This window comes from Gorilla gorilla, chromosome 1 (genome assembly GCF_029281585.2).
Source record: "Gorilla gorilla gorilla isolate KB3781 chromosome 1, NHGRI_mGorGor1-v2.1_pri, whole genome shotgun sequence".
NCBI lineage: Eukaryota > Metazoa > Chordata > Mammalia > Primates > Hominidae > Gorilla > Gorilla gorilla.
This window is the reverse complement of record NC_073224.2, coordinates 26,752,547-26,765,672: the sequence shown is the minus strand read 5'-3', so window position 1 is coordinate 26,765,672 and position 13,126 is coordinate 26,752,547. Positions and strand designations below refer to the sequence as shown.

The 13,126-nt window shown below is 42.1% G+C and overlaps 1 protein-coding gene across 1 annotated transcript; it reads right to left on the bottom strand.

The window, feature by feature from the left end:
• Positions 1–553: 553 nt before the first annotated feature.
• Positions 554–9,268, bottom strand: LOC101152821 (actin-like). The gene is given in 4 exon segments (XM_063703325.1): positions 554–612; positions 615–1,142; positions 1,145–1,311; positions 9,249–9,268. Coding segments are annotated over 4 exon segments (774 nt in total).
• Positions 9,269–13,126: the final 3,858 nt, after the last annotated feature.

Sequence of the window (13,126 nt, the reverse complement as noted above, 5' to 3'; positions counted from 1 at the left end):
TGATCTTAACCAAAGGCTAGACACCAATAATATCATCTTCCAAAGGTTCCGTCTGTGGCAAGTGCCACATGGATTTAAAAATACAAAATTATACAATTCTCAGTTTGATGAGCCTCTGGAGATGATTGATAAAAGAAACTGTTCTAACAGCTTGAATCTCTAGATGATTTGGGAAATGTCACAGGCAATACAGGGAACTTTGGAATGGTGTAACAAATGGATGATCTCTGTCAGATTAGAGCACATATTTTTATCAATTTCAAAGGCTTTGCTGCCAGTACTCCCAGTGTGCTAATCATTCTAAATAACAGATCCAGTCGATTCACATCTTATGAGACAAAATTAAAGCTTCTTGAAAAGTTGAAAATATTTCTGTTTGAAAAATCTTTAGTTTCTAATTTATAAGGAAGACTTGAAGAGGTCTATCTCGGATATGTATCATTCTGTAATTTAAAATACCAAATGTTAACATCTGAATAGCTGATGTGAGCATAAGAACTTTCTGGGTCAGAGCTCTGAAATCAGATTTGGTTAAAATTTTGGCTTTGCCACATTAGTGGCACCGGGATGGCTTATTGCCAATGGTGATGACCTGGCCATTGGGCAGCTCTAGCTCTTCTCCAGGGAGGAGGAAGATGCGGCCGTGGCCATCTCCTTCTCGAAGTCCAGGGTGATGTAGCACAGCTTCTCCCTGATGTGGGGCATGATCTCCCGCTGGGCCGAGGTGGTGAAGCTGTAGCCACGCTCGGTGAGGATCTTCATGAGGTAGCCTGTCAGGTCCCTGCCAGCCAGGTCCAGATGCAGGATGGCATGTGGGAGGGCGTAGCCCACATAGATGGGCACCGTGTGGGTGACCCCATCTCCAGAGTCCCTGACAATGCCAGTGGTGCACCCAGAGGCATAGAGGGATAGCACGGGCTGGATGGCCACATACATGGCCGGGGTGTTGAAGGTCTCAAACATGATCTGAGTCATCTCTCTGTTGGCCTTGGGGTTCGGGCAGGCCTTGATCAGCAGCACTGGGTGCTCCTCCAGGGCCACGCACAGCTCGTTGTAGAAGGAGTGGTCCCAGATCTTCTCCATGTCGTCCCAGTTGGTGACGATGCCATGCTCAATGGGGTACTTCAGGGTCAGGATGCCGGCTTGCTCTGGGCCTTGTCGCCCACATAGGAGTCCTTCTGGCCCATGCCCACCATCACGCTCTTGTGCCGGGGGTGCCCGATGATGGAGGGAAACACAGCTTGGGGGGCATCGTCCCCAGCAACGCCAGCTTTGCACATGCTGGAGCCATTGTCAATGGCAAGCGCGGCGCTTCCATCATGACTGGTGGAGGAGTGGGGCAGTGGAGCAGCAGGATAACACGGTGAACAGGCTGGCGGGGGCGACTGAGCTTAAACATCCTTTCAAAAGAGAAAACAATAGTCCTAGATAGTTTTCCAGGAAAATTCTACCAAATATCTTAGAAAGAATTTATGCCAATACCCTATAATCTCTTCCAGAAAATAGAAGCAGAGGGAATACTTCTGAACTCATTCTATGAAGCCAGCATTACCCTAATACCAAAAAAACCAGAGACATTACAAGAAAAAAAAATTATGAACCAATGTCTCTCACTAACAGAGACACAAAACTCCTCAAGAAATATTAGCAAAATAAATCCAACGATGTATAAAAGCAACTATAAATCATGGCCACATGGTATTTATTCTGAGTATGTAAGGCTGGTTTGATACCAAAAATCAATTAATTCATCATATCAGCAGGCTAAGAAGAAAAATTATAATACTGATAGATGCAGAAAAAGCATTTGGCAAAATTCAAAACCAATTTATGATAAAACCTCTCAGAAAAGTAGGAGTAGAGAACTTATTCAATTTGATAAAGAACATCACCAAAAAATCTCCAGCTAACATTATACTTAATGGTGAGAAACTAGATGATTTTCCCCTAAAATTGGGAACGAGGTTAGGGTATCCTCTCTCACTATATTCTGCATTGCTCTGGAAGTTCTATCTAACAGAATAAGACAAGAAAAGGATATAAAGGGTGTATAGGTTGAGAAGGAAGAAATAAAATTCTTTGTCCTCAGATGATACCATTTCCTATGAAGAAAATCTGAAAGAATTGACAAAATTCCTGGAAATAAGCAATTATAGCAAAGTTGCAGGCCACAACGTTAACATACAGTTGTCATCTTTTTTTATACAACTGCAATGATCAATTGAAATTTAAAATGAAAAACACAAATACCATTTGCATTAACACACACAAAAAACTTAGGTACAAATCTAGAAAAATATGTATAAGGTCTATATGAGGAAAAACTAAAATATAAGCATTGTATTAATGAGATCAAATCAGATAATGTCAATGGGGAAAACGACCTTTGAAGAACTTTACTAAACTTAGAGGGGGTCATATATTTGCTTATTTTCCTCACAATACACTCTTTAGAGTCCTATTCATAGGGCAGAAGTCAATATTTTTAAGAGCATCTATCCCCTAACAATGACATTATGAATGTATCTTTAACAATGGGTCTATGAACACTGATAAGACAGCCTCTTTTTTCTTATAGAAAATCCTAGACTTTATTAGTGTGGAAGGTTCCTCTTAGGTAATAACGCTGTTCTCTCTGGAAAACACTCACATCCATACATTTGTTTATTCATACAACCACAATCTCTATGCCATATAATTTGTTACAACTTGTTTGGTCCCTCTGAACTCGGTTTTCTGTATTAAATGGTGTTATTAATCTTATCTATCATTGATTTATCTTGAGAAATAATCTCACACCCATACATTTGTTTATTCATACAGCCACAATCTCTAAGCCATATAATTTGTTACAATTTGTTTGGTCCCTCTGAACTTGGTTTTCTGTATTAAATGGTGATATTAATCTTATCTATCATTGATTTATCTTGAGAAATAAGATTATTGACAAAAAGCTCTTGGCTTAGTACCTTGCACATAGCAAGCATTCAGTAACCACTAGCTGTTCTCTTTGTATTTCTACCTAATCTTCAAAGTAGACTGGGGTAGAGAGGACTAAATTCTCATTCTATTTGTCTCAATCTGATGCTGCATGGAAATCTCTGGCAGGGCTGCCTTTCTGCAGCTTGACTATTATATATCTCTGACGCTTGAAAAGCCAGCAGCCAAGGTAAAGTCTAGTAAAACAAAATATTTAATTTGAAAGTAGCCTGATATTATCACAGACAAAGTACATAGATATTATCAAAATTACATCTAATTGTTTCTTGCCAGGGGAATTAGATAAGAAAAAGAAATAAAAGATATCCATATTGGAAAGGAAGAAGTAAAACTATATTTGTATGTGACATCTTGATTACAGATAATTCTAAGGACTTCACTAAAAAGAATTACTAGAACTAATAAACAAGTTTAGCAAGACAGTAGGATATAACAACAAAAGAGAAAAATGTGTTGTATTTATGAATAATAGCATTAAAGGATCCAAAAACTAAAATTAAGAAAATAATTTTGTTTACAATAATATAGAAAGAATAAAATACATTAACAAAAGAAATGCAAGACTTATACACTGAAAGCTACAAAATGTCATTGAAATATTTAAAGTAGACCTAAATAATGTAAAGACCTTCTATATTCATGGATTAAAAGTCTTAATGGTGTTAAGATGGCAATACGCTCCAAATTGATCCACAGATTTAATGCAATACTTTTCAAAATTTCAGGTTGCTTTTTTGCATAAATTGACAAGCTGGTCCTAAAATTTCTGTTAAAATGCAAGGAAGCTGTGATGGTTGATACTGAGGGTCAACTTGATTGGACTGAAGGGTGCAAAGTATTGTTCCTGGGTGTGTCTGTGAGGGTGTTGCCAAAGGAGATTAACAATTGAGTCAGTGGACAGGGAGAGACAGACCCACCCTCAAACTGGGGGTGGGCACCATCTAATCAGCTGCCAGCACAGACAGGATAAAAGCAGGCAGAAGAAAGTGGAAGGGCTGGACTTGCTGAGTCTTCTGGACTTCATCTTCCTCCCGTGCTGGGTGCTTCCTGCCCTCAAACATCAGACTCCAAGCTCTTCAGCTTTTGGACTCTTGGATTTAACACCAGTGGTTTTCCAGGGGCTCATGGGCCTTTGGCCACAGACTGAAGGCTGCGCTGTTGGCTTCCCTACTTTTGAGGTTTTGGGACTTGGTTGGGCTTCCTTGCTCCTCAGCTTGCAGACGGCCTATTGTGGGACTTCACTTTGTGACTGTGTGAGTCAATACTCCTTAATAAACTCCCCTTCATATATACATCTATACTATTCCTCTAGAGAACCCCAACTAATACAGAACCTTAATAGCCAGAAAATATTGAATAAGAAAAACAAAGTGTGAGGAATCACATCTTTTGATCTCGAATCTTACTACAAAGATACGGTAATCAAGACCTTAATGTTACTGGCATAAAGATAGACATATAGATCTATGGATTAAAATAGAAATGCCAGAAATAAATCCTCACATTTATGGTCTATTGATTTTTGACAAGGCTGCCAAGACAATTCAGGGGGAACAAGAACAGTTTTTTAAACAAATGATACTGGAATAACTAGATATCCCCATGAAAAAGAACAAAGTTGGACTCCTATGTCACACCATATACAAAAATTAACTAAAAAATGTGTAGACCCAAATGTAAGAGCTACAACTATAAAAACCCTTAGAAGAAAACATGGATACATCTTCATAACTGTGGATCAGCCAATGGTATCTTAGCTCTGACACTGAAAGCACAAGTACAAGCCATAATCAAGCAACAGAAAAAGAAGGTAAACTAAATATCATCAAAAGTTTTTAAGCTTTTTAGCTTCAAATACCATCACCATCAAGAAAGTGAAAAGACAACCTACAGAATGGGAGAAAATATTTGCAAAACATAGACCAGAAAAGTGAATTATATGTACAATACATCCAAAGATAAAAAAAACAAACCCACACACTTACAATTCGACCTTAAAAAAGTGGCACAATTTTAAAATGGACAAAAGACTTGAATAGTCATTTCTCCAAAGAAAACATACAAATGACAAATAGCATATGAAAAGATGCTTGATATCATTGGTCATTAGGGAAAGAAAAATTAAAGCCATGAGATATCACTTCACACCCATCAGGGTAGCTACAATAAAAAAGATAGACAATAACTAATGTTGATAAGGATGTAGAGAAATTGGAACCCTCATACTTTGATGGTGGGGGTGTCAAACGGTGCAGACACTTTAGAAAAGAGTTAGACGATTACTCAAAATATTAACAGAGTTATCATATGACCCAGCAATTCCCTTCTGTATTGTCTACTTTTGAGGTAAATGACATATTTGCCTCAAATATATCAATATATCAAATATATATATTTGCTTCAAATATTTGAGGATATATCTGAAATCAAAGGAATGATTATTATTTTGGCCATTTAATGTCAAAGGTCATTTTTATATACATATGTAAATCATACCTGGCAAAGTCCTTCTAAATTCTACCGGACAAATTCTTATTACAGCTTTAATATTAGCACAAGCTTTAGTTCTATTTGTTGTTGTTTTGCCTATTTGGTACATCATAATATTTGAAGTCATCTTATATAATTAAGGTAGAATTATATCCATGTTGTAAGATTTGGCACTGCATTTTAGCATTTTTTTTTTTCAGACAGGATCTCACTCTGTTGCCCAAGGCTGGAGTGTAGTTGTGCAATCACAGCTCATTGCAGCCTCAACCTCCTGGTCTCAAGCAATCCTCCCACCTCAACCTCCCAAGTAGGTGGAACTATAGGCACAGGCCGCCACGCCTGGCTAATTTTTACAATTTTTTTGTAGAGATGGGTCTCACTACATTGTCCAGGCTGGTCTTGAACTCCTGGCTCAAGCAATCCTCCTGCCTTGGCTTTCCAAAGTGCTGGGATTACAGGTGTGAGCCACTGTACTCAGTTTATTTTAACATTTTAAATAATCATAGGCTTATAGTTGTGCTATCTTTCCTTTAACCAGCATATAGGTCTCCTTCATTGAGGTTGAATCCTTGGATAGGAAAGTAGCTTTAGGGCACACATTGAAGGAGGTCTCTGTACTCTGACCCAAACTGCCCTGCTGTTCCTCCCCTCCAGTCCAGTTGGAGCTCTGTTACTAGTTAAACATTATTTGCCGTTCCCTCAATAGGCAGAATACTCTCCATTCTGAGCAGTTCCCTCTGCGGATGATGTTTTTTTCTATTCTCTCTCTCTCTCTCTCTCTCTCTCTATCATTCTCTCTCTCTCTCTCTCTCTCTCTCTGTCTCCTTTTTTGGTCTATCTTCTTCCACTATTCAAGATCTTACCATACCTGACTTAAAAAAGAAAAAAAAATCTAACCAAAGAAGTTTCCTTATTCCCCCCATTAAAAGGCATTAGTATTTTCTCTGTGCTCCAACTGAATAAAAACGGTGGATCTAACATTACAAGGTTTACTATATGAGAAACCAGCATCTTAAACCCTACAGAAATCACTTCATTTAATCCTTCCAATACCTCACAAAATGAATATTTTTATTAATCCCAATTTCACAAAGGAAAACAAGATGCAGAAATGTTAGAAAAACACGTGTCATAAGGGGTAGAGCTGAGATTTAAACCCAGGCAGACTGACCTCAGAAGCAGCCTTGGACTTGATCCCACTCACCAGAATCTTACTTGTATTAAGTTTCCTAGTTTCTGGGCTTCCTCTTCTCATTTGATTGTGAATCCTTGAGCAGGAAGCAGCATCTTATACTTCCTTATAACTAGCCAGGCCCTGGCACAATGCCTGGGGCATCATGGTACTTAATTCATATTTGTGGAATTAAATTATAATAGTGTTCCTATGGGAAACTACAACCAACTTTAGGATAATGCTTCATGATATTTGTCCAGGAATATCTTGTGGCCAAAAGGCTAGACTAAAATGAATGTGATATTCATCCACTTCTTATTAGCTGGAATGAGCTTCCTTATTATCCACACTTGCTCTTGCTCTTCATAATTCACTTGGAAAGAGGCTATAACTCCTGTCAAATCATTAGAAGAAAGGATAAAATAATCACTGTAATAGTTAGAATAATGATTATCATAAAGAACAGATAGTACTGTGTTTTATACATACATAATTGCATACATATAACAAACCTGTGAAGTATGTACTGTTATATCCATGTTAAAGAGGAAGAATCTGAGACTCAAAGAGGTTAACTAACCTGTCCAGTCACAGAGTTGGTTAGAGGATCCAACACCAGCTCTCTGACTGCAGAACTCAGGCACATTAATGGCTTCCCACATTGTCTGCCATTGGAACAGGACCTGGTGCCCTGTATTAGGACAGAGGTGAGCAGCTCCCAAATAAGGCCCTCTCTCTTCTTCCTGCAACATCCTCAAGGTCTGCAAAGAGGTTCCAGAGAGCCCCTCAGTCCCAGCTATCAACTTTTTCTCTAAACAACCATGATTTATTTGTAAACACAAACTAACATTTTGATTTCTTTTAGTTTATTTTTCTTTTCTATTGCTAGCCTGGACATTTCCAAAACATTGGTGGTAGCATACTGAAAAGATCAATTACATTTCAAAGAACTGACTCACGGTTGCTTTCTGTTGGTATTGCTCACCCAGCATGCAGTCTCCCTGCTCATCTCAAGTGGGTTAATGGACTTGGAAGGCTGCATTTTAGGCTGAAGTGTATGCTTTAAATTGAAGAAGCAGCGTGTTGTGTTGTGCCGTGTTGAGGTGTGTTGTGCTGTGCTGGAATGTGCTGTGCTGTGCTCTGCTGTCTTATCTCATCTTGTCTGATGTTACTGACATAGTAGAATGCAGATTTCATTGTGGTGTAAAATGTCTTCTGGGTTATTTCAAAGCAGCCATTGAAAATTCCCTTTCTAACACTGTCAGAATTGGAAGCTGTTGTTGTCAGTAAATGTCTTAGTGCTGTTTCTAGGCATACAAAATACCTCACATCTTTTTTCTTTCTTTTTTTCATATCACATTTCTTCTTTGTTGACACACTCAAATAGGTTGGACTTGTCCTAAATTAATAAGAAAATTGGAATGTGGCAATACTTCCCAAAAAAACCTGATTAATAAGGAGCCAGGCAACCTCTCAGTGATTCTCAATTTCTGGGATCTTCCCATCAGACTCGAAACAACAGGTTTTCATTAATATGAAAAGAAAGGATTTTTACAAAGGAAAATATCTCCAAGATGTTTGTAAAAAATAATTTCAAGAATGAGCTCTTAGAGGGGAGATATTCAAATGAATTAAATTTTGTGGGTGGCAAGCCACCCAGGCGCCGAGGCAAGAGACCAAGGACACGAGCTGTTCCAGTATAATAAAATATAAAACAAGAATAGTTATACCAGATATACCTCTTAGATATGATCATATATGAATATCATTAATCATTAGTTGGTAGTAATTACTCTTTATCCCAATATTATAATAATCCTCGCTCTATAATCATAACCTAGGAAAAGCCAGGCCATACAGAGATAGGAGCTGAGGGGACATAGTGAGGTGTGACCAGAAGACAAGAGTGCGAGCCTTCTGTTATGCCCAGACAGGGCCACCAGAAGGACTCCTTGATCTAGCGGTGATGCCAGCGTCTGGGAAGATGCCCGTTGCCAGGTGGACCGTGGTCTAGCGGTAGCGAAAAGTGTCAAGGAACAACACCCTCTACTTAGCAGACCGGGAAAGGGAGTCTCCCTTTCCCCGGGGGAGTTTAGAGAAGACTCTGCTCCTCCATCTCTTGTGGAGGGCCTGACATCAGTCAGGCTTGCCCGCAGTTATCCGGAGGCCTAACCATCTCCCTGTGATGCTGTGCTTCAGTGGTCACACTCCTAGTCCGCCTTCACGTTCCATCCTGTACACCTCCCTCTGCCTTCTAGATAGCAGTAGTAAATCAGCGAAAGTACTAATAGTCTCTGATATGCAGAAATAATGGCATAAGCTGTCTTTCTGTCTCCTCTCCCTCTCTGCCTCGGCTGCCAGGCAGGGAAGGGCCCCCTGTTCAGTGGACACGTGACCCACGTGACCTTACCTATCATTGGAGATGACTCACACTCTTTACCCTGCCCCTTTTGCTTTGTATCCGATAAATAATGGTGCAGCCAGACATTCGGGGCCACTACCGGTCTCTGAGCATTGGTGGTAGTGGTCTCCCGGGCCTTGCTGCCTTTTCTTTTATCTCTTTGTCTTGTGTCTTTATTTCTACACTCTCTCGTCGCGGCACATGGGGAGAGACCCACCGACCCTGTGGGGCTGGTCCCTACATCGCTGAAGTGGGAATTGGGGTGGAGGTTGAATGGATTGAACTGGGAAGGCTCCCGTCTGGCTGGACGCCGAGGGCTGAGAGTTGAGGAATGCCCCATTGTTTAAAGGGGCCTGGGGCCAGCCCCTCATCCCATTTCCCTGATTTTTAAAAGGCCGTAAAGGATTGCCATCAATATCAAATCTGGAATGGCATTGAGATGCCCAGTGAAAGCCCTTTTGGCATCGTGGGCATACAGTAGAAAGTGGGGCGTCTTGTTGCTGAAAAGTTTTTTGTTGTTGGTGGTGGTGATGTAAAGGACTGCAACCTGCATGCCGAGGGCAATTTCTTTTTGCAAGTCCCTTCTGGCCGCATAGGAAGCATTGGCCAGAGAATTGTCCAGGCATTCAAATAGAGGCCATAGCTTGTGCCATAATCATTGCTGTATGGAGAGTTCCTCCCACCCCTTCACAGGCTTTAATGTAGGAGGTGAGTATATCACCACCCAGTGGAATTTTGCCTTTGACGGGGCAAATAGCCGCCTGACAATCTGGATTTGCTTGTTCATAAGCCATAAGTTCTACAACAAGTCTTTGGCCGTGGCTATCAGGAATAGCCTTTTCTGCTGCGTCTGGAAGACGAGCAATGAAGTCTGGGTAGGGCTCATGTTGTCCCTGTCTGACAGCTGTGAAAGATGGGCATACTTTACCATCATCATGAATTTTGTCCCAAGCATCTAAGCAACATTTTTGCAGTTGTTCAATAACCTCATCATTTAGTATAGTTTGGTGTCGGATTGCAGCCCATTGACCCATTCCCAGTAACTGGTCAGCCGTAACGTTAACAGGAGGATTGGAGCCCTGATTAAGATGAATGCGTTCCTGGACAGCATCAACCCACCAAGTCCTGAACTGCAAATATTGGGATTTAGATAAGACTGATTTTGCTAAAATTTCCCAATCATAGGGCACCAAATGTTTATCTTCTGCTAAGCCTTTTAATGTGGAACGGACAAAAGGAGAGTTGGTGCCATATTGTATCACTGATTCCTTAAAATCTTTGAGGAATTTAAAAGAAAAACTTCCCCAAGTAGCAGGGCGTAGCTGAACCTGACCTGGATGTATGGGGTCAGGCTGAACTACCGCCTGAACAGCGGGAATGCCAGGTATTGGCTGTGCCCCAGGAGCAGGCAATTGCGGAGCCTGTTTATTTCCCTGAGCAGCCTGATTTTCGGGCTGAGGAGCTTGATTATCAGCCTCTTGATCCTGTTGAGCTGCGGTTCAGCCGCCTGCTGGGCAGGATCAACAACAGGCTGTGGGTGATTTTGTACTGTTGGGGTGGCAGGTACTGGAGGTTGTAAAATTACAGGAAATTGCCAGGCTTCGGGATCCCCATATTCCCTTGCCTGAACTATAGCCCTCATAAGCGGAGTGTCGTCTTCAGGGATGTATGTAATTTGTTGCTTATGAGCGGCAATGGTAGTATTGGCAACAGCAGTCGCGACTGGACCAGGAGCAGAAAAAGGGGTAGAATTTTGAATAGAAGGAGAGTTGAAAAACTGAAAGCCAGGTTGAGACCAGATTACCTGCTGAGCAGGTCTTTCATGGGCCTGAAAACCAGGCTGCCACGGCAAGTGCAGACCAGGCTTCAAGGGAGCCTGTAACTCTAGCCGAGTCTGAGTGGGAGGAAAGGATCCAGGCTTCAAGGGAGCCTGTGACTCTATCCGAGTCCGATTTGTGGGAAGTGGACCAGGCTTCAAGGGAGCCTGTGACTCTATCCGAGTCCGATTTGTGGGAAGTGGACCAGGCTTCAAGGGAGCCTGTGACTCTGAGTCCGATTTGTAGGAAGTGGACCACGCTTCAAGGGAGCCTGTGACTCTAACTGAGTCCGAGTAGGAGAAATAGGATTGAGGGCCTCATTACCTGGCCGAGAATTGGAAGCCTCTTTTCTGGGCTGTTCAGATAGCGGAGCCTCTGTATCGGGCTGCATAGAAACATAATTTACAGACTCGTTTTCAGGCTGCCTGATCTCATCTGCTATTGGCACGGCGGCAGCGTTGAAAGAGTGAGGAGAGACAGGAGGATCTGGCCGCAATGGCTGTTGATACGTTTCAGCTGAGTTTTGCTGGTTGGGGGAAATAAGTGTATTTAGGTCAGTTAAAAGATCATCATAAAGCGACAACGGGGGTGCGGTAGCCTCTGGCGTAGGTGGCGGTGGCGCAGGCATGTCAGAGTGGAAGTCCTCCTGTGAAATTATGTTCTCATTTTGTGCAGTATCCTCAGGTTAAAGAGAACTGAGAACTTCCTCGACCTCCTCAGAGGAGAGGAAAGAGGGATCAGTCTCCATGTTGTCCTCCTGAGTCTGTAAGGAGTCTAAGACAAAGCGAACTGAAGCCCAGATTGACCAAATGGTGGGTGGGATAAAATGTCCCCCCTTATGAGCAATTTTGAATTGTTGGCCAATCTCATCCCAATCTTTAAGTTCTAAAGTTCCCTCAGTCGGAAACCAAGGGCAAAGAAGATCTACAACCTCAAATACTTCAATTAACTATTCAGTAGAAACTTTAACACCTCCTTCTTTAAGAAGAGTTTTTATAAAATTTAAATAAGCTGAGTACTTTGTACTGGCCTGTCCCATGGTGTCCCCAGAATACTCTGAGCGCTGTAGCTTACCACCAAGTTTAATGACCGCAATCCTCAGGAATATCTCGTTGAACTCCTCTGCTGATCCCACACTCAGGGTGCAACTTCACACAGCGAGGGAGAGCCCCACGTCGGATCGCCAGATGTAGGGACCAGCCCCACAGGGTCAGTGGGTCTCTCCCCATGTGCTGCGACGAGAGAGTGTAGAAATAAAGACACAAGACAAAGAGATAAAAGGCAGCTGGGCCCGGGGGACCACTACCACCAATGCGCGGGGACCGGTAGTAGCCCCGAATGTCTGGCTGCACCGTTATTTATCGGATACAAAGCAAAAGGGGCAGGGTAAAGAGTGTGAGTCATCTCCAATGATAGGTAAGGTCACGTGGGTCACGTGTCCACTGGACAGGGGGCCCTTCCCTGCCTGCCAGCCGAGGCAGAGAGGGAGAGGAGACAGAGAGAAAGACAGCTTATGCCATTATTTCTGCATATCAGAGACTATTAGTACGTTCAGTAATTTACTACTGCTATCTAGAAGGCAGAGCCAGGTGTACAGGATGGAACATGAAGGCGGACTAGGAGTGTGACCACTGAAGCACAGCATCACAGGGAGACGGTTAGGCCTCCGGATAACTGCGGGCAAGCCTGACTGATGTCAGGCCCTCCACAAGAGATGGAGGAGCAGAGTCTTCTCTAAACTCCCCCAGGGAAAAGGAGACTCCCTTTCCCGGTCTAAGTAAAGGGTGTTGTTCCTTGACACTTTTCGCTACCACTAGACCAGAGTCCGCCTGGCAACGGGTGTCTTCCCAGACGCTGGCATCACAGCTAGACCAAGGAGCCTTTCTGGTGGCCCTGTCTGGGCATAACAGAAGGCTCGCACCCTTGTCTTCTGGTCACACCTCACTATGTCCCCTCAGCTCCTATCTCTGTATGGCCTGGCTTTTCCTAGGTTGTGATTATAGAGGGAGGATTATTATAATATTGGGATAAAGAGTAATTACCAACTAATGATTAATGATATTCATATATGATCATATCTAAGATGTATATCTGGTATAACTATTCTTGTTTTATATTTTATTATACTGGAACAGCTCGTGTCCTCGGTCTCTTGCCTCGGTGCCTGGGTGGCTTGCTGCCCGCAAAATTTGTAACTTAAAGCCTCTGACCTTTCCAATGATTTGTTTAATAATTACCCTGGTA